Raw genomic sequence first — 24,064 nt, forward strand, 5'->3', positions numbered from 1 at the left:
ACAGGATTTGTGTTTCCCTGGCTGTCCTGGCCTCACTCCGAGACCACGAATTTACAGTCATCCACCTGCCTGGCCTCCGAGTGTCCCCAGTGCTGGGATTAAAGGTGTGGGCCACCAAGCCCGGCTTTTCCCCCTCCCCCCTTTGTTTTTCAAGACAGGGTTTCCCTATGTAGCCTTGACTGTCCTGGACTCTATTTGTAGACCAGGTGTGCGCCACCAGGCCTGGCCTTTTTTTTTGAGTGTGTGTGTGTGTGTGTGTGTGTGTGTGTGTGTGTGTGTGTGTGTGTGTGCGCGTGTGCGCGCGCGCGCGCGCGATGAGTTCAAGGCCAGCCTGGACTACATAGTGACTTCCTAGCCAGCCCTAGATACAGTGTGAAACCCTGCCTCAACTCCACTCCCCACCAAAAAGAAAAAAAAAAAAAAAAAGCGTTGTTTAATGTCTTGACTGTAGGCATGGGTATCCACTGAAATTTCCTTCTGTTCTTCAGGCTCAGCATGTCCACTGTCAAAGAGAAGCTAATTCAGAACCTAACTGCAGAAGATAAAACCTCCCGGTGTAAGATCACAGTGGTGGGAGTTGGAAATGTGGGCATGGCCTGCACTATTAGTATCTTACTGAAGGTGAGCAGTGACTCTTTTAGGTCAGGCCTGCAAGACTGATGATCCCCTAATTGAAATAGGTAAATCCTGCGTTGAGCTAGCAAGCTCTTCGGGTTTTAGGTTGTTTTGTTTTGTTTTTTGGTTGGTGTTGGTGTTTGTTTGTTGTTTTAGTTTGTGTTTGTTTTTGGCTTTTCCTCTTATGAAAGTGAGCGTTTTGGGCTTTTTCCTCTGAGATGTGAGCTGAGTAGGAGCGCCAAAACATTGTTTTAAAAAATGAAAATCTAGAGCCAGGCATGGTGGCGCACGCCTTTAGTCCCAGCACTTGGGAGGCAGAGGCAGGTGGATCGCTGTGAGTTCAAGGCCAGCCTGGTCTACAAAGCCCAGGGTGGCCAAGATAGCATAGAGAAACCCTTTCCCCACCCCCCCCCCAAAAAAAACCAAAACCAAAAACAGCAACAAAAAAACTTAAACATTCAATTTTTACCAATAAAGGCTTGGGAGCTGGATGCTGGAGTAAAAACCTGCTAGCTCTGCCGGGCGGTTGTGGCGCATGCCTTTAATCCCAGCACTCGGGAGGCAGAGGCAGGTGGATCGCTGTGAGTTCAAGGCCAGCCTGGTCTACAAAGTGAGTCCAGGACAGTCAAGGCTACACAGAGAAACCTTGTCTCAAAAAAACAAAAAACAAAACAAAAGCCCTGCTAGCGCAGAGAGGCAGAGAGAGCACCCAGCTGACCTTCCTACCCTGCTCACATCTCAGAGGAGAAACCAAAAAGCTCAAAGCCAAAAGCTTGCCAGCCCAGCTGATAGCCCAGCTGACAGCCCAGGAGGAAAAGCTAAAAGCCAAAGAGCTTGCTACCTCAAAGCTCAAAAGCCTCTTCTTATCCACTGTGTCTTAAATCCCCCTCAACTCAAAGTCCTTCCCGCTCTTTACTCCCTGCCAGCTGGTTTCTTGCTCCGCCTCTTGACCTAGCGTTAATTTTATTAAGTCCTGTGTACAGAAAGCTCTTGGATTAGCCACGTGCTAGGTTTGAGCCACACCATAACCATCTGTTTACAATAAACAAAGTTTTTGGATTAAAGGTGTGTGTTAGGGCTCAACCACACCAAACAAGAAGCAAGTTTTTAACAATTCTCAATCTCCAGTTCACAATAGGATCAAATATCCTGCAAATCTCCTGAGGCAGGGGACTCCTGAGTGTGAGGTGTGCCTGGACCATATAGGGAGAGCTTGTCTGCATGGCTTGAGGTTTCCCTAAGGCCTAGCGAGCAGGCACAGAAGGCGCAGTCTTGGAATAGATTCTTTCTATTGATGTCACTCTTAGCATTGTCTATGTGGTGGTAGAGCCATTCAGGCTGGGTACGACATACTCCTGTAATCCCAGCACTTTAAAAGGTAGAGAAGGAGTGTCAGGAATTTCAGGCCATCCTCAGCTGCATGGGTAATTTGAGGCCAATCTAGTCTACGAGGGGGAACCTGTCTCAAAAAGCGCAGGGGTCGGGCAGGAGTGGTGCACGCCTTTCGTCTCAGTGCTCTGGAGGCAGAGGCACACAGATCTCTGTGAGTTCCAGGCCAGCCAGAACTACACAGAGAAACTGTGTCTCAAAAAAAAAAATAAATAAATAAAAACACAACAACAACAACAACAAAACCAGAGGACAATACAATTTATTTATTTGTTTTTTTAGAGTGTTGTTTGTTTCTCTGGGTAGCCTTGGCTGTCCTGGACTTGCTTTGTAGACCATGCTGGTCTCGAACTCACAGAGATTCGCCTGCCTCTGCCTCACGAGCGCTGGAATTAAAGGCATTGGTCACCATACTCAGTGATGTCATAATTTCAAAATAAAATTGTCAAAGCTCACAGATCACATCTTTGTCATGTCTGTACCACTGTACATGTTCAGGAGCCAGCTTCACTCTGAGGACAGGATGGATTAGTTGCCTGGATGTTTCTTTTTTCCTCTTTTTCTTTCTTTCCTTTTCTTTGGGGGGGGGGGTGAGACAGGGTTTCTCTGTGTCATCTTGGCTGTCCTAGACTGGATTTGTAGACCAGGCTGGCCTCGAACTCACAGTAATCTGCCTGCCTCTGCCTCCCGAGTGCTGGGATTAAAGGCGTGTGCCACCACCGCCCTGCTGGCCTGGATTTGTCTTAAATTTTAACTCTCTTATTATTAACCCAGACATGTGTGTCTTATGAGTGTGGGCCATATATATACGTGAGGGTGGATGCCAGAAGAAGAAGGGGAAATCCCCACCTCTGGCCTCCTGTTGGATTGATTACAGGCAGAAGTGAGCCACCTGATGTGGGTTCTGGGAATTGAACTCAGGACCTCTGGAAGAGCAGCAGGTGCTCCTTACCGTTGAGCCATCACTCCAGCCCCAGCTGTGTGTGATTCTGGTAGATCTCTTTTGCTGTCTGTCAAATACAGTAATGCAGTGAGCACAGGTGGTGAGCTCCCATGAAGCTCAGGGGCCAATATAAAAGCGAGAGGAGTGAAAACAACAGACAGCACGGGTGGCTTCTTTCTGTTTGAGCCATAAGGAGGCACAGTGAAAGCAGTGTTTGCAGGTCAGTGCCTAGCTTGATATTCAAGTGAAAACCCTCGGACAGAATGCCCTCAATTCTCATTGAGTTTAAAGTGCAACTTGAAGGGTGAAAAAGACTCGTTCTGGGCCTGGAGCGATGGCTCAGCCCTTAAGAGCACCATCTGCTCTTGCAGAGGTCCTGAGTTCAATTTCCAGCAACCACATGGTGGCTCATAACTATCATGAGATCTGGTGCCCTCTTCTAGTGTGCAAGTGTACATGCAGGCAGAACACTGTGTATGTAATAATTAAATAAATCTTAAAAAAAAAAAAATGACTCTGCTCTAGGAGGGTGGCGAGGTGGCTCAGCGGTTAAGAGCGCTGCTGGCACCTGTATCCGGCACCTATATCTGGCGGCTCACAGATACCTGTAACTCCACTCCAGAGGATCTAGTGCCCTCTTCTGGTCTCTTCTAGTACTACCCACCCACCCACGCTAATGTGTATCCCACAGACACGCCCACATACACATAGATGAAAATAACAAAATATAACCTCTAAAGAATTGTAAAAGAAGCCGGGTGTGGTGGCGCACGCCTTTCATCCCAGCACTCGGGAGGCAGAGCAGGTGGATCACTGGGAGTTTGAGGCCAGCCTGGTCTACAAAATGAGTCCCGGACAGCCAAGGTTACACAGAGAAACCCTGTCTCGAAGAAACAACAACAACAACAACAACAACAACAACAACAACAACAACAACAACAACAACAACAACAAAACCTCCACAAGATTCAGGGGCTGGAGAGATGGCTCAGAGGTTAAGAGCACTGGCTGCTTTTCCAAAGGTCCTGAGTTCAATTCCCAGCAACCACATGGTGGCTCAAACCATCTATAATGAGATCTGGTGCCCTCTGCTGGAGAGCAGGTGTACATGCAAGCAAAACACTGCGTACATAAATAAATCTTAAAAAACAAACCCACCCCTACACAAGATTCTCTGTGGGGGGGGGGCACACATCTTTTTGGGGGAGGCAGAGGGGATTTTGAGGCAGGGTTTCTCTGTGTAGCCTTGCCTATCCTGGACTCCCTTTGTAGGCCAGGCTGGCCTTAAACACATAAAGATCCTCCTGCCTCTGCCTCTCTGAGTGTAGGATTACAGATTTACGCCACTGTGCCCGGCTTTGGTGGCATGCATCTTTAATGCCAGCATGCAGAGGCATAGGCTGGTGGATCTCTGAGCTGAAGGCTAACCTGGTCTACAGAGCAAGTTCTAGGACAGCCGGGGCTACACAGAGAAATCCTATTTTGAAAAAAAAACCAAAAAAACAAAAAAAACAAGCCGGGTATGGTGTTAAATTCCAGCAGTCGGGAAGTAGAGGCAGGCGGATCAATGTGAGTTCAAGGCCAGCCTGGTCTACAAAGCAAACTCAGAACAGCGAAGGCTAACACAGAAAACCCCTGTCTCAAAAAAAAAAAAAAAAAAAAAAAAAAAAGAAAAAGAAAAAAAAAAGAAAGAAAAAAGAAAGAAAGAAAAAGAAAAAAGAAAAACAATAGCAACAAATGGCCACATAAAACTTGATTCTTTCAGTGCTGGGGATCAGACCCAAGGTCTCACATATAAGGCAGACACATTACCAGCACAGCTCCACCCTCTTATTCTCCTAAAGTTTAGAAAACACTATTCATAGCCCAGTGTGGTGGCGCATGCCTTTAATCCCAGCACTCGGGAGGCAGAGGCAGGCGCATCTCTGTGAGTTCGAGGCCAGCCTGGTCTACAAATCCAGTCCAGGGCAGCCAAGGCTACACAGAGAAACCCTGTCTCAAAAAACCAAAAAAAGAAAAAAAGAAAGAAAACATTATTCATAACTCAAGTGTGTTTCAGGGTTTGGCTGACGAACTTGCCCTTATTGATGCTAACGCAAACAAGCTGAAGGGAGAGGCCCTGGATCTTCACCATGGCAGCCTCTTTTTGAGTACTCCAAATATCGTCTACGGAACTGGTTAGTCTTCTTCGTTCATGTTACTTACAGAGCTTTGTGAAAAGTGCTGAACTTACCATGTGTAATTACTTGGGCACCTTGTAATCCCAGCACTTGGGAGGCAGAGGTAAGAGGAGGATCAGAAGTTTAGCCCAACCTCAGCTACACACCAAGTTTGGGGCCAGCCTGGGCTACATAAGACCTATCTCAAAAAACAGAAAAGGTAATCATTTTTACAAAGTTGACTTCAATAAACATATAATTAAAAAAAAAATCACTGTCAAGGCCAGGAGAGATGGCTCAGTGGTTAAAAACACCACCTGCTCTTGCAGAGGTCCTGAGTTCAATTCCTAGCAACTGCACAGTGGCTCGCAACCATCTATAATGTGATCTGGTGCCCTCTTCTGGTGTGCAGGTGTACGTGCAGGCACCATACTATATACATAATTATAAATAAATCTTCTTTAAAAAATCAGTCATTAACACATACAATTTAATTGTATGTATGTATTAATTTAATATAATCATTCTGTTCAACCCTTTTTTCCTGACAGAGTTTCTCTGTGTAGCCTTGGCTATCCTGGACCCACTTTGTAGACCAGGCTAGCCTGGAACTCAGAGATTCGCCTGCCTCTGCCTCCCAAGTACTGGAACTAAAGATGTGCACCACCACACCCTGCCAATTTTTAGTACTTAAAAAAAAATTATGTGAGTGTGGGGGGGGCATGTAGTTATGTGCACATGAGTGCAGGCTCCCATGGAGGCCGAAGGCTTGGATCCCCTAGATCTGAAGTTACAGGAGATTGGGCGCCATCAGATGTGGGTGCTGGAAACTGAACTTGGGACCTCTGGAAGAGCCGAAATTGTTTTTAACTGCTGGTCCATGTCTGCAGCCCTCAGACCCTGTTTTGTGGTGGTTTCGTTGTTTTGAATGTGTGGTACCAGTCCTTCCACTGAGCCTGATGCCCTGAGTTCAGTTTCAGGGACCCATGTGGTAGAATGAGAGGGCCAACTCCCCATGTCACTCTCTAACACCCACATGAAGTCCATGCCATGGCACACACACAAGAAATAGGATGTGTGTAAGAGGTACTTAGGGCAATTGCTGATTGGGCACCTGCCTAATAATTTTTAAAAACGCTAAGCAAACATGGTGTCACTGGCCTTGGGTATAGTAAGTGAAATAATTTCCAGACTGGTAACTACATGAAGTATAAGTGTAAGTAGTTTATTTTCTTGTCTGAATTAAGATCTGACTCATTTGTGATATCAAAATTGGTTCCTTATGATAATTAGAGGTAAATCTATTCTTGTCTTAAGAGTCCTAAAACAAGGTCAGGCGTGGTGGCGCACGCCTTTAGTCCCAGCACTTGGGAGGCAGAGGCAGGCAGATCACTGTGAGTTCGAGGCCAGCCTGGTCTACAAAGCGAGTCGAGCACAGCCAAGGATATACAGAGAGACCCTGTCTCAAAAAAACAAAAAAAACCCAAAACAAAACAAAAAAAGAGTCCTAAAACAGACAGAGATTCTGAAAAGCCAGTGTGCCGGGATGGAGTACAGCGGTGACTCTGCCATGGCTTCAGCTCCCGGCAACACATAAGAGCAAAGGCAGCAGCCGGGCCTCACTGGGTTGAAGGGAATGGCAGATTAGGAGGTGGCCATGTGAATGAGAGCATGGGGTAGACGCGTTAAGGAGCTGAGGCCCAGTGGTTGGCAGTCCTGCCTGAAATGCTGTCTTCTCTCTCCTCCTCAGATTACAGTGTGTCTGCCAACTCCAAATTAGTTATCATCACGGCGGGTGCAACAATGAAGGTGGGAGAATCGCGCCTTGACCTGCTTCAGCGCAACGTTGAGATCATGAAAGGAATCGTTCCAGGCGTCGTCAAAAACAGCCCGGACTGTAAGATAATGATCGTCGCAAATCCAGGTGAGGGTGCCCTCCCCTTCCGAGTGATGTTTGGTCCATACCACGGTTTAGAACCATTCTGTTCTACACTTCACTAAGGTTGCATTTGCGGGTAATAAGCTTTGTTCATTCAAAGTCTGCAAGCCGTAAGTTTGACAGATGCCATCACTCACAGTAGGGTCGGGATTGTCGCTGTCACCTCTGCGGGGCTGTGTGCTCAACTGTACTTCATCCCTCTTCCTACCACTTGACTCATTTTCTGGAGCTTAACAAACAAAAAACAACAGTGAGACAAATTTCTCTACCTACCCGCTTTTACAGTGCAAACTTTTTCCGTGTGTGTGATTGTGGTGAGCACGTGTGAGCACCTGCATGCACAGAGACTGGTGTCTTCCTGCGCTGCTTGCCAGCATCGCCCACTGAGCCTGGAGCTTGCCATTTTGGCTAGCCTGCTGACCACTGAGTTGTTGGATGAATGTCTCTGTGCACCCTGACCCTTACCAGCCCTAGGGTTGTACACGTAGCATGTCTTGCTTTTCTCATGAGTACTAAGGGATCCGACTGCTCTTCCAGAGGACCCAGGTTTGGTTCCTAGCACCCACATGATGACGTACAACCATCTGAGCCCATCTAACTCTACCCACTGGGCCATCTCTGCAGTCCCGTGTATACATTTCAAATGCTTTTTTTCACCTGTTGGTGTTTAAAAGTTGGTCTTTATTTGTGTATGAATGTTTTGCCTACAAGCATGCATGGGCACCCACATGAGTGCCTGGTCCAATGAAGGCCAGAAGAGGGTGTCAGGTCCCCTGTAACATGTTACAGGCAGTTGTGAGCCATCATGTGGGTGCTGGGAACCAAACCTGGATCCTCTACAAGAGCAATACGTGCTCTCAACCACGGAGCCACCTCTGCAGCCCCTGTCGATGCATTTTTAAGGATGACGTGAACACTCACATGTAAGCACTTGTGTGGTCAAATCTTTCTTTGGAGTAAGTGATGAGGGCGGAGGGACACAAGTGGGACACTGCCTCTGAAGTGTTAGGCTCTGTTAGAAGCTGCACACAGATTTTCAAAGTTCTGTGCTGTGCCTTTGACATTCACATCAGCACTATGTGTCCCAGAGTTCTTAGCAACCTGCTCCTGTCAGCTTTTCCAAAGTTTAGATCCAGTGTCTTCATTTTTTTTAAAGATTAATCTAGCCAGATATTTGTGTGTTGACACCTTTGCTACTGTCACACGTGCTTCCTAGCGCTGTTAAATTTTGTTTTATTTTATTTTTAAGATTTCTATTATATATACAGTATTTCCCCTGTATGTACACCTGCAGGCCAGAAGAGGGCACCAGGTCTCATTTTAGATGGTTGTGAGCCACCATGTGGTTGCTAGGAATTGAACTCAGGACTTTTGGGAGAGCAGTCAGTGCTCTTAACCTTCGAGCCATCGCTCCAGCCTTGGCAGAATTTTCCTTAAATGCCTAAAACTCAAACTGTTTCCCAATCTTTGCTGTTTCCCTCCCTCCCTCCTGTCTCCAGTACCCTGATCTGCAGCTCCTGGCTGCCCCTTAGCCATCACTTTCTGCTTGCATAGAGCATCAGCCTGGAGCAAAGCTGTCATGCTCTTTCTGTATTGTGCACGTACCTGCAGACCCTTCTGGCCCTGCCCATGGCCCTGCAGACCCTCCTGGCGGTGCCCACACCCCTGCAGACCCTTCCGGCGGTGCCCATGCCCCTACAGACCCTTCTGGCGGTGCCCATGCCCCTGCAGACCCTTCTGGCCATGCCCACGCCCCTGCAGACCCTTCTGGCGGTGCCCACACCCCTGCAGACCCTTCCGGCGGTGCCCACGCCCCTGCAGACCCTTCCGGCGGTACCCTCGCCCCTGCAGACCCTTCTGGTCGTGCCCACGCCCCTGCAGACCCTTCTGGCTGTGCCCACGCCCCTGCAGACCCTTCTGGCGGTGCCCACGCCCCTACAGACCCTTCTGGCTGTGCCCACGCCCCTGCAGACCCTTCTGGTCATGCCCACGCCCCTGCAGACCCTTCTGGCTGTGCCCACGGCCCTGCAGACCTTTCTGGTGGTGCCCCACACAGTATTCTAGGTAACATATTGATAGCTCAGGTGAGGGTGTGGCAGTGGAAAGGAGAAATCCAGAAAGTCAAAGAGGTAGACCTGACCCCTTGTTAGATTTGCAGAAAAGCCCAGAGTGTCTCAGAGGATGTTCCAAGATTCTTTTTTTTTGGTTTTTCGAGACAGGGTTTCTCTGTGTAGCCTTGGCCATCCTGGACTCACTTTGTAGACCAGGCTGGTCTTGAACTCACAGCGATCCGCCTGCCTCTGCCTCCCGAGTGCTGGGATTAAAGGCGTGCGCCACCACGCCCGGCTTGTTCCAAGATTCTACTAGCGAATGATTTAATATAAAACCCCCTGAGTTGCCTACCTTTTCGATTCACTAAACTTTGAATTCTGATGAATCTGCATGTGACTCCAAAATAGTTTATCTGTTTAGAAAAGCATTGTAAAGAGAAATTGCTATGGCTCTTTGTCCAACATTGTCTGACCTGTTGTTCCTAGTGGACATTTTGACATACGTCGTGTGGAAGCTAAGCGGCTTCCCTGTGTCGCATGTGATCGGAAGTGGCTGTAACCTGGACTCTGCCCGTTTCCGTTACATGATTGGAGAGAAGCTGGGTGTCCACCCTACCAGCTGCCATGGCTGGATTCTAGGAGAACATGGAGACTCCAGTGGTAAGTGTGACCAGCTTCAGATCCCATCCTCCGCCAAGATAGCTGCATAATTCTCACACATTTATTTATTTATTGTTTTGGCTGTCCAGGGCTTGCTTTGTAAACCAGGCTGGCCTCAAACTCATAGAAATCTTAATGCTTCTGCCTCCCTGAGTGCTGGGATTGCAGGTGTGTGCCACCAAGCCCAGCTCATAATTTTCATCCCTTTCCTTAGAGACAGGTTGCTTTTGGGTTTTTTTTTTGTTGTTGTTGTTGTTGTTTCATTTTGTTTTGTTTTTGTTTTTGTTGTTGGTGTGGTTTGCTTTTTTGAGACAGGGTTTCTCTGTGTAGCCTTGGCTGTCCTGGACTCACTTTGTAGACCAGGCTGGCCTTGAACTCACAGCAATCCACCTGCCTCTGCCTCCCGTGTGCTGGGATTAAAGGCGTGCCACCTCCCCACCTAGTTTTTGTTTTTAAGATTTATTTATTATGTATACAGTGCTCTGTCTGCGTGTACACCTTCAGGCCACAAGAGGGCACCAGATCCCACTACAGATGGTTGTGAGCCACCATGTGGTTGCCGGAAATTGAACTCAGGACCTTTGGAAGAGCAGCCAGGGCTCTTAACCTCTGAGCCATCTCTCCAGGGACAGTTTGTATGAGAGTCTACATGGCTGCTTATTGCTTCTTGGCTCTGCTCCTGTGGGGAAGTGTGAGGTCCTTCAAGTTAAGGCATGTTTCCTAGCAATCCTTTTCTTTGTAGAATCTGCACTTTGTATATTGCTTTAAAATGCCTCCTGCACCACACAATTACATGTAATTCAACTATGTACTTTCTTTCTGTTTTGTTTTGGTTTGGTTTTTTGAGACAGAGTTCCTCTGTGTAGCCTTAGCTGTCCTAGACTCACTTTGTAGACTAGGCTGGCCTCAAACTCTTAAGTGCTGGGATTAAAGGTATGCGCCACCACACCTGGCCTGTGTTTTCTAATGTTGTCTCCTGTAATTTCCCTTTCTGTCTAATTAAAACTTACTTTGGAGGCTGGAGAGCTGGCTCAGCAGTTATGAGCACTTTTTCCTTGCCACCTGTAACTCAAGTGTCAGGAATCCAAAACTCTCTTTAGGGCCCCAGTATAGACACACATGCACAAATAAGTAAAGAGGACAAAAATACAAACAGAATACATCTTTTAAAAAAAAGAAGCCGGGCGTGGTGGCACACGCCTTTAATCCCAGCACTGGGGAGGCAGATTGGATTGCTATGAGTTCGAGGCCAGCCTGGTCTACCAAGTTAGTCCAGGACAGCAGGGCTACACAGAGAAACCCTGTCTCAAAAAACAAAACAGACAAACAAACAAAAATTGTTTTAGGGAGCTGGAGAGATGGCTCAGCAGTTAAGAGCACTGCCTGCTCTTCCAGAGGTCTGGAGTTCAATTCCCAGCAACCACATGGTGGTTCGCAACCATCTATAATGTGATCTGATGCCTAATAATACATTTTTAAAAATCATTTAAAAAGCAAAACAAACAAAAAACAAGAAAACTGTAATGCCTTGTTTCTATCTATGATGTGAGATAGCGTCCTACCCATAAGGTACAAACCAAAACTCCATCCAGCTGTGGCGGTGAGCACTTGTGATGCCAGGACTTAGGAGGCTGCAGTAGGAGGTCAGAAGTTTACAGACATCCTCGGGTACTTACCAAGCTCGACATTCTCAACCAGCCCAACCCGGGAGTGCTGGTATATGCCTAAAATCTAGTCATCTGGAGGTGGGGGTGGAGTAGAGGCAGGAGGATCAGGAGTTTGGTGCCATCTTTGACTATACATTGAGTTGAGGCCAGCTGGAGTCATATGCCACCCAGTCAGTCAACACTAGCCACATGTGGCAACACGTGCTATGCTTGTCAGCGGTCACTGGGGCAAAGGCAGGAAGACATGGATTTGAAGGTAGCTAGGGCCTTTCTCAAAAGAACAGAAACAGAACAGAACAGAACAGGAGCTGGAGAGATGGCTCAGAGGTTAAGAGCACTGGCTGTTCTTCCAAAGGTCCTGAGTTCAATTCCCAGCAACCACATGGTGGCTCACAACCACCTATACTGAGATCTGGTGCTCTGTTCTGGCCTGCTGACTCATATGCAGTACAGAATACTATATGCATAATAAATAAATAAACTTTTTGAAAAAAATTTAAATCTTAAAAAAAAAAAAAACAGAACAGAAACAAACCCTCTCAACAAAACACCCCAGCAGTAAACTCAAGCAAGCAGCTGGCTCAGTTTTGGCAAGAGAGACTCATGAGGACAGTTGTCTTGTTCTGTTTTCTCAGTGCCTGTATGGAGTGGTGTGAATGTTGCTGGTGTACCTCTGAAGTCGCTGATCCCAGGATTTGGAACCGATTCAGACAAGGAACAATGGGGAATGGTCCACAAACAGGTGATAGAAAGGTAACCGTAGTTATGTGATTTTCAATGCCTTAATAACTGGTATTAAGAATACATTTTGTGGGCTGGAGAGATGGCTCAGCGGTTAAGAGCACTGACTGCACTTCCAGAGGTCCTGAGTTCAATTCCCAGCAACCACATGGTGGCTCACAACCATCTATGATGTGATCTGATGCATACTGTATACATAATAAATAAGTCTTTAAAAAAAGAAAGAATACATTTTGTAGCTGGGAGTGGTGGCGCATGCCTTTAATCCCAGCACTTGGGAGGCAGAGGCAGGTGGATCACTGTGAGTTCGAGGCCAGCCTGGTCTATAAAGCGAGTCCAGGACAGCCACGGCTACACAGAGAAATCCTGTCTTAAAAAACCAAACCCCCCCCCCAAAAAAAAGACCCAAAACATTTTGTATCTGTTGGTGTTACACACCTTTAATTTCAACACTCGGGAGCCAGAGGTAGTCTGATCTCTGTGAGTTCAAGACCAGTCTGGTCTATAGAGCAAATTTCAGCCAAGGCTACATAGGGAAACTGTGTCTCAAAAAAAAAAAAAAAACAAAAACAAAAACCCAAAACAAAACAAACAGCTCCCCCTCAAAAACCAAACAAAATGAAAAACAAATTTTGTAGATGGCTCGAGAGCTGGCTCAGTGGTTAAGCATACTGGCTGCTCTTCCAGAGGTCCTGGCTTGGATTCCTAGCACCACATGGTGGCTCTCAACTCTGTGTAACTCCAGTCCAGGGTATCTGCAGCCCTCTTTGGCTTCTGCGGAAACCAGACACACATGTGGGGCACAGACATACATGTAAGCCAAATACCCAGACATGTAAGATAAAAATTTACAAAGAATAAATCTTACACAGACCTTTGCTGCGTTAGATGAACAGGCCTAGGTTTCTGACAGTGTCTCAGTCTGGGCACATGAGGCCTGTGAGGTCCATACCTGCCGCTGGCTGCTTATCTGTGGCACCTCTGTAGGATTTGAGTTTTTACTTCCTTTCATGTATTCCTCAGAGTTTCTCTGATGAGCATATCTGACTTTGTATATGTGTGTGTACCTATATTTGAGAGAGGGTATTGCCATGTGGTGAAGGCTAGCCCTGACCCATAGAAATTTTCCTGCCATCTAAGTGCTTGGATTAAAAGTATGTACCCTGGGGGCTGGAGAGATGGCTCAGAGGGTAAGAGCACTGTCTGTTCTTTCAAAGGTTTTGAGTTCAATTCCCAGCAACCACATGGTGGCTCACAGCCATCTATAATGAAGTCTGGTGCCCTCTTCTGGCATGCAGGGAGAATACTGTATAAATAAAAAGTCATTTGTTTAAAAAAAAAAAAAAAAAAAGTCATTTGTAAAAAACCAAAAATTTAAAAGTATGTACCACTACACCAGGCCTATACCAGTAATTTTATGTGGTCAGAGAGCTGTATATAGTAACTTTCAAGGTAATCATAAACTATATTTAAGTATTTAAGCAACAATAATTAATATTACTAACATTAGTTATTAATATTAAAAATTGATCCCATCTTGGTGTCTTAGTAGTCTGACTTTATGATAAAAGAAAGATGAACTGGCCAGGCAGTGGTGGCGCGCATGCCTTTAATCCCAGCACTTGGGAGGCAGAGGCAGGCAGATCGCTGTGAGTTCGAGGCCAGCCTGGTCTACAAAGCAAGTCCAGGACAGCCAAGGCTACACAGAGAAATCTTGTCTCAAACCCCCCCCCCCAAAAAAAAAGAAAAGAAAAAGAAAGATGAACTGATTTTGTTGTTTTGTTTTGAGACTAGGTCTCTCTATGGATAGCTCTCAGCGATCAGCCTGACTTTTCCTCCTGAGTACTGGGATTAAAGGTGTGTGCTGCCATGCCTAGCACTTAGTCAGTTCTTATTTAAAGTGAGTAACGGGGCATGAGAGATGGCTTGAGGGTTAAGAGCATTGGCTGCCCTTCCAGAGGACCTGGGTTCAACTCCTAGCACCCACATGGCAACTGACTGATCCAGGGGATCTGACACCCTCACATAGACACATACAGGCAAAACACCAATGCACATAAAATAAAAATAAATGATTAAATAAAGTGAATAATAACATTTTATGAGACTTATCTATTTGGCACAGGATCTCACTGGGTATCTCTGGTTGGCCCAGGACTTATGGTGTAGATCAGGCTGGTTTGGAACTCACTTATGCCCACTATACTTGGCTGAGACCTAGTTTTAAAGATTGTAAGCTCATAAACACAAAAGAACGCTGAGAGACTATCAATAGCATGGCACAGACGTGTGCTTCAGAAGGGATGTGTGAACAACAGTGTGGTCCTTGAGTTGACGTCTCACGACTTTGATTTCCTTCCCTGCACAACTGCAGTGGCCTTGAGATCTTACGGCTGAAGGGCTGCACCTCTTGGGCTATTGGGCTGTCCGTGACAGATATGGCAGGATCAATACTGAGGAATCTGAGGAGGGTGCATCCGGTTTCCACGCTGGTTAAGGTAGGAGGAAATGTTCATTTATCATGCCTGCTCACTGGGGAGGTTGAGTGTAAAGTAATGAATGAGGCAAGTGGCCGAGTTCTGAGAAGGAAGCTGGGATATGGGGAAAGACCCCAGGAGTGGGGGACCCTTCTCTGTGCACGAGGCTCTGGGCGAGTAGGGGAGTTGGGACGGATTGTCAGTCTGGTGATCTCCCTGACCCTCAGCGTTCATACCTGACACGCCTACAATCACCGCTCTTCCATTGCCAACCACAAACCCAGCCTCAGCCCCACAGGGGCGAGTGGCAAGTTTGGGCAGGGAGATAGGAAGAGTTCATTAAGAGTTGTCATCTTCCAGGGGTGGTGATGGGGTAGGAGGCATGTGTGGTTCTCCTCATCCCTGTGGGGGAGGGGGGCTGTGGGCCACCAGCCCACCAAGGCCGGAGGGGCAGACGGCAGAGCTTGGAAGGCCTCGAGCAGGACGGAGATCAGACACTCTGGGAACCACTTCAGGGAGCTAGTTCAACTTTACTTGGGGGAGAGCAAAGGCTATGTAACCCTTGGAGAGTGGGTAGGGCTTCCAGGATAAGTGTTCATAATTGGTTGGAACCAGGCACTTTTAGGATGCTTGTTTTGCATTGGGCAGCACGCTTCTATCATATGAACATGGCACCTAATTATACCGCCGGTGAAGGGACAGAAAGGGAGAGCTGGCAGGGAGCTAAGTCAAAGGCCATTTATCACCTACGGCTAGGGGCATCTATGTCTAAAGATGCTCTGCAGATGAAGTCAGGTAGAGAGCAGGAAGCCTGGCTGAGGAGAGGGAGTCCTGCACCTAATGCAATAACTATCTGGAGCAGGAGGACCGCAGCTTCAAACAGCAGCGAGACAGCAGAGGCTGGAGTATGCGGGCAAATGCATGGGTGGCCATAGCCTTGGCTTTGGCTGTGAGAGTGGAAGGGCTGTTCGGCCACTGGCCAGCGTTCCACGGCTGAGTACTGTCTATGGCTAGCTGCATGTCTGCCATGTCTCTCTGCCCAGTCTGGGAGTCCTAGGATGGAACTCCAGGAAAGGTGGCAGTTTAGGGGTACCAAAGAGCAGGAATACATCCCAAGGCTACATACGTCCTCACATACTATGCTGGGGGTGTTAGAATGACCCTGGGCTGCTCCTCTGGGGCTTCACCTCTAAGGACTTGAGAAGCCATCTGTTGCAACTGGGGGCCACACTGAGCGCTGCCTGTAGTGCCCACTCAGAACAGGCTCCCTGGTCACCACCCACCTTAGCCTTCAACTGTCTCCTCAGTGTGCCAGAGGCTTCCTGCTCTCGGTCTTTCACCAGTTAAAAAGGTCACATGGAGACAGCTAACCTTTTAGATAGCAAGATGGTCTGTTGAGGGTCCTTTGAAAGGCCTCTGGCACATTTTCCTTGTCACTGACCATCCACGTGGTCCAGGACTGAAGACAGCTCTCAGTTCTCCCAAAGATCACTCTGCCTTCTGCATAGCTCTGCTTGGCGTCCCAGCCTCCCACACCGTCTTCTCAAGCTTTCTGGCACAGAGCAAGGGAACCAAACAATGATGTGACTTTGTGTTTCAGGGTTTATATGGAATAAAGGAGGACATCTTCCTCAGTGTCCCCTGTATCTTGGGACGGAATGGCATCACTGACATTGTGAAGGTGAACTTGAGCCCAGAAGAGGAGACGCTTCTCAGGAAGAGTGCAGACATACTCTGGAACTTCCAGAAGGACATCCAATTATAAAGTCTCCACATTCTGCAATTTAACAGAGTGTTTCTATGTTAAAAAGTTAAATAAAATATTGGGAGACGTATGGCATAACACCAGTCTCAAGATTAGAAAGATAAACGGTAAAGACATTCGCGCCCCCCCACCCCTTGGTTTTTCGAGACAGGGTTTCTCTGTGTAGCCTTGGCTGTCCTGGACTTGTTTTGTTGACCAGGTTGGCCTTGAACTCAGAGAGCCTCCTACCTCTGCCTTCCTGAGTGCTGGGATTACAGACCTGGTGCGTCACCAAGACGGTCTCCCCTTCCCTTTCTTTTGAGACAGGGTCTCACTGGACAGCCCTGAGTAACCTCAGACAGGATCTGCTTGCCGTGTAGTGCTAGGATTAAAGGCATACGCTCACAAGGCCTGGCTGAAATCTCTGCCTTTTAGAAATCCTTTGTGTGTCTGGCTATCAGTGCAGTCTGCACAGAGGGAAATTACATCTCTGAGGAACCAATGAGTGAGTACTGCTCAGTTTTATCAGCGCATGTGTGACAACTCATTGCAACACAGACTGAAGCTCTCATGAAACAGGAAGTACTTCTTCCAGTTCCGGTTTCATGTGTTCCCTCTTCTGTTGCAAGGGAAACATTGACATGGCTTCATTAGTTCCCTTCCCTATGTATACCATTTACTAAATACAGGATCATATACACCAAGGGGCTGGAGATAATGCTCCGTGGTTAAGGGCACTTGTAGCCTTTCTAGAGGACTCTGGTTCAATTTCCAGCACCCACGTGGTGACTGACACCTTCTGCAGACATACATGCAGGCATAATGTTCATGCACAGAAATAAAGCTTTAAAAAACATAAGTATCAGAAGAAAAACAGATTTTTTTGTTTTGAGACAGGGTCTCTCTGTGTAGCCTTTGCTGTCCTGGACTCACTTTGTAGACCAGGCTAGCCTCCAGCTCACAGCGATCCACCTGCCGCTGCCTCCCCGAGTGCTGGGATTAAAGGCATGCGCCACCACTGCTTGGCCATTTCAACTGGCCTGGCTGAGATGCAGCTTTTGAAGTGGGGTAGGGCTGGGCATGGTGACACCAGCAGCCAGGAGGCAGAGGCATGCAGATCACTGTGAGTTCGAGGCCAGCCTGGTCTACAAAGTGAGTCCAGGACAGCCAGGGGTACACAGAGAGACCCTGTCTCAAAAAACAAAACAAAACAAAACACACACACACACACACACACACACACAAAACCCCAAACCAAAAAAAAAAGCTCCCTGCTCTTTTTAACAATGTCCCAATAAAGCCCAGATGCTGCAGTGAAAGCCGCTAGCCCAGCTGACATTCCTCCTCACCTCCTCAGCCCATGTCCCAGAAGGAAGCTCCTTCCCCACACAATCTCAAAAACCCACCAAACTGAATGTTCCTTCTATTTCCTGTGCATCTCTATCCATCCTTCCAACTTCCACTTACTCTCTATGGTTTTTTCCTATGTTCTCTTATCTCTCTCTCTCTCTCTCTTTTTTTTTTTTTTTTTTTTTTGGGGGGTTTTTGGTTTTTCAAACCAGATACTTTGAATTGTAATCCTTGTGCCTTAACCTCCCAGAAACTGGTGTGACATGCCAGAGCCACTCAGCTAAACTTCTAACAAACACATGCCCCCTAAACTGAGAGTTCTCTCACCCAGCCCCTCAAGGCAGCACTCTGTTTCTTCTTCATCTCCTCTTCTTTTTTTTTTTTTTCTGAGACAGAGTTTTTCTGTATAGCCCTGGCTATCCTGGAACACTCTTAGTAGACCAGGCTGGCCTCGAACTCACAGAGATCTGTCTCTGCCTCCTGAGTGCTGGGATTAAAGGTGTGTGCCACCACACCCTGCAAGCACCCCGTTTCTTGAGATACGTCTTTGTTTTGTAAGATAATCCAGTGTGACCTAGTTTAAAATGTGACATGTGGTTCGAGGCCAGCCTGGTCTACAAAGTAAGTCCAGGACAGCAAAGGCTACACAGAGAAACTCTATCTCAGAAAAACAAACAAAAACCCAAAACAACAAAAAAATAACTGAAGAGGTGAATACAAATGAATGAATGCATGAATAAATAAAAAAGAAAAAAATGTGACATGTATAGTCAGATGGTGGTGGCACATGCCTTTATTCCCAGCACTTAAAGGGGAAGCAGCTCTTTGTGAGTTCAAGGCCAACTTGGTCTACAGAGCAAGATCCAAGATAGAGAAACCTTGTCTCAAAAAACCCAAAACAAAGGTGACATGTACAGCTTTGGGTTTTTAAGTGGATTAATCTAAGTTGGGCTTGTGCTTATCTTAGAATATAAAGGCATTGTTTGCAGGGAAAACAATATAAAATAATAAAGATAAAATATGTATTTAAGGGGGTGGAGCAATGGCTCTGGAAGAGGACCAGTTTCAGTACCCTGTACCTACATGGCAGCTCACAGTAGTCTGTAACTCTAGTCCCAGGAGATCTGATGCCCTCTTTTCAGCACTCGGGAAGCAGAGGAAGGCAGGTCTCCATCAGTTTGAGGCCAGCCTGGTCTACCAACTGAGTTCCAGGACAGCCAAGGCTACACAGAGAAACCCTGTCTCAAAAACCCAACCCTCCCCCCGCAAGACATAACCTAGCAAAGTATTCAAAACGTTTCTTCTGCTGGTTGTGGTGTCACACACCTTTAGTTCCAGTACTTGGAAAGCAGAAGCAGAGAGATCTCTCAGTTCAAGCCAGCTTGGTCTACACCATGAGACCCTGTCAAAACAAAACAAGCAAACATGTCTTCCCCCAAAGGCAATACATTCACAGAATTAAAAAAATGAAAGTATAAAAAGTGTGTGGACTTGTATGCTGCACGTCTTCTCCACTACATTACATCAGCCATTTAACTCAGTCTTAGGTATGCCTTGCTGTTTCCTTTGCAAATAAAGATATTTTTTGCCGGGCGTGGTGGTGCACACCTTTAATCCCAGAACTAGGGAGGCATAGGTAGGTGGATCATTGTGAGTTCGAGGCCAGCCTGGTCTACAAAGTGAGTCTAGGACAGCCAAGGTTACACAGAGAAACCCTGTCTTGAAAAACAAAAACAAAGATATTTTTTAAAAGATTTATTACATATACGGTGTTCTGCCTGTATGTGTGCCTGCACACCAGAAGAGGACACCAGCTCTTGTTATAGAGGATTATGAGCCACCCTGTGGGTGCTGGGACTTGAACTCAGGACCTTTGGAAGAGTAGACAATGCTTTTTGTTTTCTGACACAGGATTTCTCTGTGTAGCCTTGGCTGTCCTGGACTGGCTTTATAGACCAGGCTGGCCTCGAACTCACAGCGAGCTGCCTGCCTCTGCCTCCCAAGCGCTGGGATTGAAGGCGTGCGCCACCCTCCCACCCTGGTGCAGACAGTGCTCGTAAACCTCTGAGCCATCTCTCCAGCCCAGTATTTATTTCTTACACATGATTACTAGAAACACATAGGGTTTGCATTAGCAAGATGGCTCAGTGGAAAAATCCTTGCTGTGCAAGCCTGATGCCCTCAGTTTGACTCTCAGAAACCACATAAAAGTGAAAGGACAGAAGCAACTCCACAAATCTGATGTTCATGGCCCTTGCACACCCACTTGCATGCATCATCCATAATCACACAGGTTTTTGCTTTTCTTCCGAGACAGGGTCTCTCTTGTGCAGCCTTGGCCGTCCCCGTCTCTGCCTCCCGAGTGCTGGGATTAAAAGCGTGCGCCACCACAGTTTTTAAAGGGGAAGGGCAGGTGATTGGCCCAGCAGGTAAAAGCATTTGCTATAGAAACCTGCCCACTTGAGCTTAATCCCTAAAAACTGGCTCCTGAATGTCACCCTTTGGCTTCTACACATGCAGCACGGTACAGGAGTGCCCACACACAAGAATAAAGCGCAATTCACAAACACAGTATAACCTTGTGGGACTGTAAATGTTTGGAGTTGCAAAGAGCCTTATGTTTTAATTCATGTACTCACAAAACTCTTATCAGTCCCTCCTATGTGCAAGTGGGTGCTAGGCACAGGATGGGGTGGACAGGAGTAAAACTCCATCAGCTCAGCCTGGCGAGAACTCTCTCGGGCAGAATCTCCGCATCCTCACGGTACAGCTTCAGCTTAAACTGAGGCAAACGGGGCAGCTCAGCACCTGCAAAGACTTCACTTGTCACCCTGCTGAGGTGAAGCTTTTCGTGGTAACCTGCATCTCTCCTGCTTTGGACTTTCATACCACAGAGCAATACCAAGGTCTATTATGTAACCTGATAATTCACGAGGTAGTCATAGGCCCACTGGACTTGATCAGGCTGGAGAGCTGGCTATGGTTAGAGCACACACCGCTATCACAGGGGACTGGCGTTCTGCTCCAGGCAGCACTCACATGAGGCAGTTCACACCTGCCTGTAACCCTGTGGCCTCCTCGGGCACCTGTGTGCATGCGCACGCACATTTTTTTTTCCCACTTCTCTGCTGTGTAGTCTCCAACCCCCCTCCGCTTTGACGTCTTTTAGGGTACGGATAATGAACTGACCTTTGTGGATTGATGTGTGTCACATGTGCATTCACCTTCGTGTGCTCTGTGGAGGCCAGAGGTGGAAGATACAAGCATCTTCCTCTAGTACACACTTAACCTTTTTTGGAAGTAGGGTCTTTTCCCTCATTCTGGGGCTGGCCATTTTGGCTAGACTAGTTGGTGAGTGGGTCCCCAGAATCCTCCTGTCTTCAACCCTCACACCCAGCTGACTTTTACATGCATGCTGGGCATCTGACCTTGGGTCTTTATACCAACACAGCAAGCACCACAGAGAGATCCTGCCAGCCCCTTGACCCTTTGTGGATGTTCAGGACAATCTGAAGGGTGAGGCAATGGACAGGCAACACAGCAGCCCTTCTACAAGAAACCAAAGGCAAATGCTATCTCCTGTATAGGGTAATGTAAATTTATACTCTAAGATTCCCCCATCCTCCTGACAAGGTTCTCTGTGCAGCCCTGGCTGTCCTTGAACTAGGAAATCCACCTGCCTCTGCTTCCCTAGGGTTGGGATCAAAGGCCTGCGCCCCCACTGCCTGCTGCCTTGTACTATAAGCACTCGTGGGTGAATAAATGTAAGAAAACCATCTTTAGCCTTCTGAGGACTTCGTCAGTTTTTATAGTAGTGCTGGGCCTCTCCTGTTCAGAGCTCCTTAGGCTGGCTCTGCTCACAGGCATGCTAAATTACCAGAGCCGCTCCTCACAGGCAATGCCTGGTGGCTGTGAAGTCCTCACCCTACTGTGCCACCACTGTCCTGGACGCTTTAAACCCCCGAGCATAGCTGTTTTCCTGATGATCTATTTGTGAACCAAAGTTCAACAAAGATGGAGTAAGAATCTAAACCGAGATTGTCTTAACTCCAAAGCTCGGCTCTTGCTTGACACCCACAAGATCAAGGGTCTGCTTATACCACATGCATGTGTAGGTGAGTAGTCTTCCTTTATTGGACGGTCCCCCTTTTAATCTTACTGTAAGTAGTACTGTTTCCTGAGATGTTTACTAGGGGCTGGGTGGTGGCACCTGTTGTAATCTCAGCTGGCACAGGATGACTGGGAGCTAAGACAGCTTGGGACTAGAGAGTTGGTTCTCTGGTTAAGACACTTGCTGCTCTTCTGGAGGACCTGAGTTCAGTTCTCAGGCCAGCTCACAGCTGTCTGTACTTCCAGTTTCAGGGGCTCCAATACTGTCTTCTGGCCTCTGAGGTTGAGAGCACTGGCGGCTCTTCCAAGGGGTCTGAGTTCAATTCCCAGCAACCACATGGTGGCTCATGACCACCTATGAGATCTGGTGCCCTCTTCTGGCGTCCAGGCAGGCAGAACACTGTATACATGATAAATACATAAATCTTTTTTAAAAATTATTTATTATTTATACAGTATTCCGGCCACATGCCGGAAGAGGACACCAGATCTCATTATAGATGGTTGTGTGTGTTGTGGATGTCTCGAATGCTGGGCTGGGCCCTCCTATGCGTGGGGCAACCTATGTCGAGTGGCACCCACGGCGAGGAGGTTTCAGCTGGCATGTGGAGGGCCCTTACCCACTTTGTGGCGCTGCACGGGGTAGGAGTGAGCATGCTCAACGTTTTCCTTAAGTTGAAACACGGAGAGCACAAGAGACCCGAGTTCAATGCCTACAGTAACCGTAACTTCCTCCACAACCGTCATGTGAACCCATTTCCGACTAGCTATGGAGATGAGTAAGAATTTTTTTCTTTTTATTAAAGATTGTGTGTGTGTGATGTTTACACTGAGGGTAGCAAACAACTTGCAGAAACTGGCTCTGTCCTTTGACAACATAGGACCCAGGGATTGACCTCCGGCTAGCAGGCTTGGTAACAAGTTCTTTTTCTCCACTGAGCCATGTCACCTGCTCAGGTCTGTGTTTGGGGAACTGCTCTAGTGAATCCACCCAGCTCCCGGTTTGCTGTAGGGAGGGTTTTCAGATTACCAGCTGCATCTGTGTTTGTTCTAGGCCTAGTCCTGCCTTGTTTCTGACTCAGGCTGACATGTCTCTTCCTGGAAACTGACACATCTTGTAAAGGTGATCTGCTATGTTGGCTTCCAGCTTGTTTCCTGAAGGCCAGGAGTGATGGCGGCTGCCCTTTCCCTTCAGATCTTAACCGTTTGTCTTGTCTCTCTTTAGACTGAATCTCACAGTCTGGTCTTGAACTTAATGCCTCCTGATGCTGGGACTACAGGTATGAACCCAAATACCCGTAGAGGCTTTTTGAAATTTTGGCTAGTTTGGACTTGTTGGCTTTGTTCAAAGCCTGTTTTCTAATGTGAGTAATGTTCTCTACTGGCTTTTTTCTCTCTCTCTCTCTCTCTCTCTCTCTTTTCTTTTTTCTCTTTTGGCTATTTCATTGTTTTATTTCCCCATAATATATTTCTTGGCAGCTTCTTGGCTTCAGTATACTGTTCTTTTATTTTTACTTCTTAAGGTAGAGGCTGTAATTTGAGATCTTTCTGGTTTTGTAGCAGGCATGTACTGCTATAGGTTTAGTATTCCTTATTTGAAATGCTTGGTACCAGATTATTTATGCCTTAGAAACCAGAACTTTTCAGATTTTGGAATATTTGATGTAGGCTTTAGCAACTCATGCATCTCTCATCTGAAATGGATTAAAAATATCTCGCTATATTTTTTTAACAAGTCAGTCTCTCTCAAATTATAGTATTCTTTTTGTTTTTTGTTTTTCAGGACAGTGTCTCTCTGTGTAGCCTTGGCTGTCCTGGACCTTGCCACAAATTCACAGAGATGCACGCATCTCTGCCTCCTGAGCTCTGGGATTAGAGGCGCATGCTACACTGCCCAGCAGTGTCCTGTTTCTTTTAAAAATCTGTTATGGTTCCTGCAACATCACATGTGAGTTGTTAGATGCTCTACGCCTACCCACTGTGGCTGGACTGTCTTGCCTAGTGAACACCAGAGTCCTCTTGATTAAAAAGTCACAGTTCAGTTGGCTCTAGAAAGAAATAGATATATCCTCCAATATACCAATTTCTGTGTTATACCCCACACTAAATGGAACTGTCTTTGTCCTATAGAATACTGAATTGCAACTTAAGCTGGACATTTGTGTCCTGTTTGTAACGAGAATCCAGGCTTCTGACTAAGTTTCGGCATCTTCCCTCAA

The 24,064-nt window shown here is 47.0% G+C and overlaps 1 protein-coding gene across 1 annotated transcript; it reads left to right on the forward strand.

The window, feature by feature from the left end:
* The first annotated feature begins 494 nt into the window (after window positions 1–494).
* On the forward strand, window positions 495–16,434 carry LOC127191466 (L-lactate dehydrogenase C chain-like). Its single transcript, XM_051148578.1, has 7 exons — window positions 495–621; window positions 5,007–5,124; window positions 6,857–7,030; window positions 9,583–9,756; window positions 12,059–12,176; window positions 14,539–14,662; window positions 16,242–16,434. Exons 1-7 carry the CDS (start codon window positions 496–498, stop codon window positions 16,404–16,406), a joined length of 999 nt encoding a protein of 332 aa, XP_051004535.1. The 5' UTR covers window position 495; the 3' UTR covers window positions 16,407–16,434.
* Window positions 16,435–24,064: the final 7,630 nt, after the last annotated feature.

Source organism: Acomys russatus, chromosome 7 (genome assembly GCF_903995435.1).
Source record: "Acomys russatus chromosome 7, mAcoRus1.1, whole genome shotgun sequence".
Classification (NCBI taxonomy): domain Eukaryota; kingdom Metazoa; phylum Chordata; class Mammalia; order Rodentia; family Muridae; genus Acomys; species Acomys russatus.

Coding starts and splice junctions, on each gene's coding strand:
- LOC127191466 (XM_051148578.1), top strand. CDS start 496: ATGTCCACTGTCAAAGAGAAGCTAATTCAGAACCTAACTGCAGAAGAT. Junction 7,031..9,582: donor AATGATCGTCGCAAATCCAG/GTGAGGGTGCCC, acceptor TGTTGTTCCTAG/TGGACATTTTGACATACGTC. Junction 12,177..14,538: donor CACAAACAGGTGATAGAAAG/GTAACCGTAGTT, acceptor GCACAACTGCAG/TGGCCTTGAGATCTTACGGC.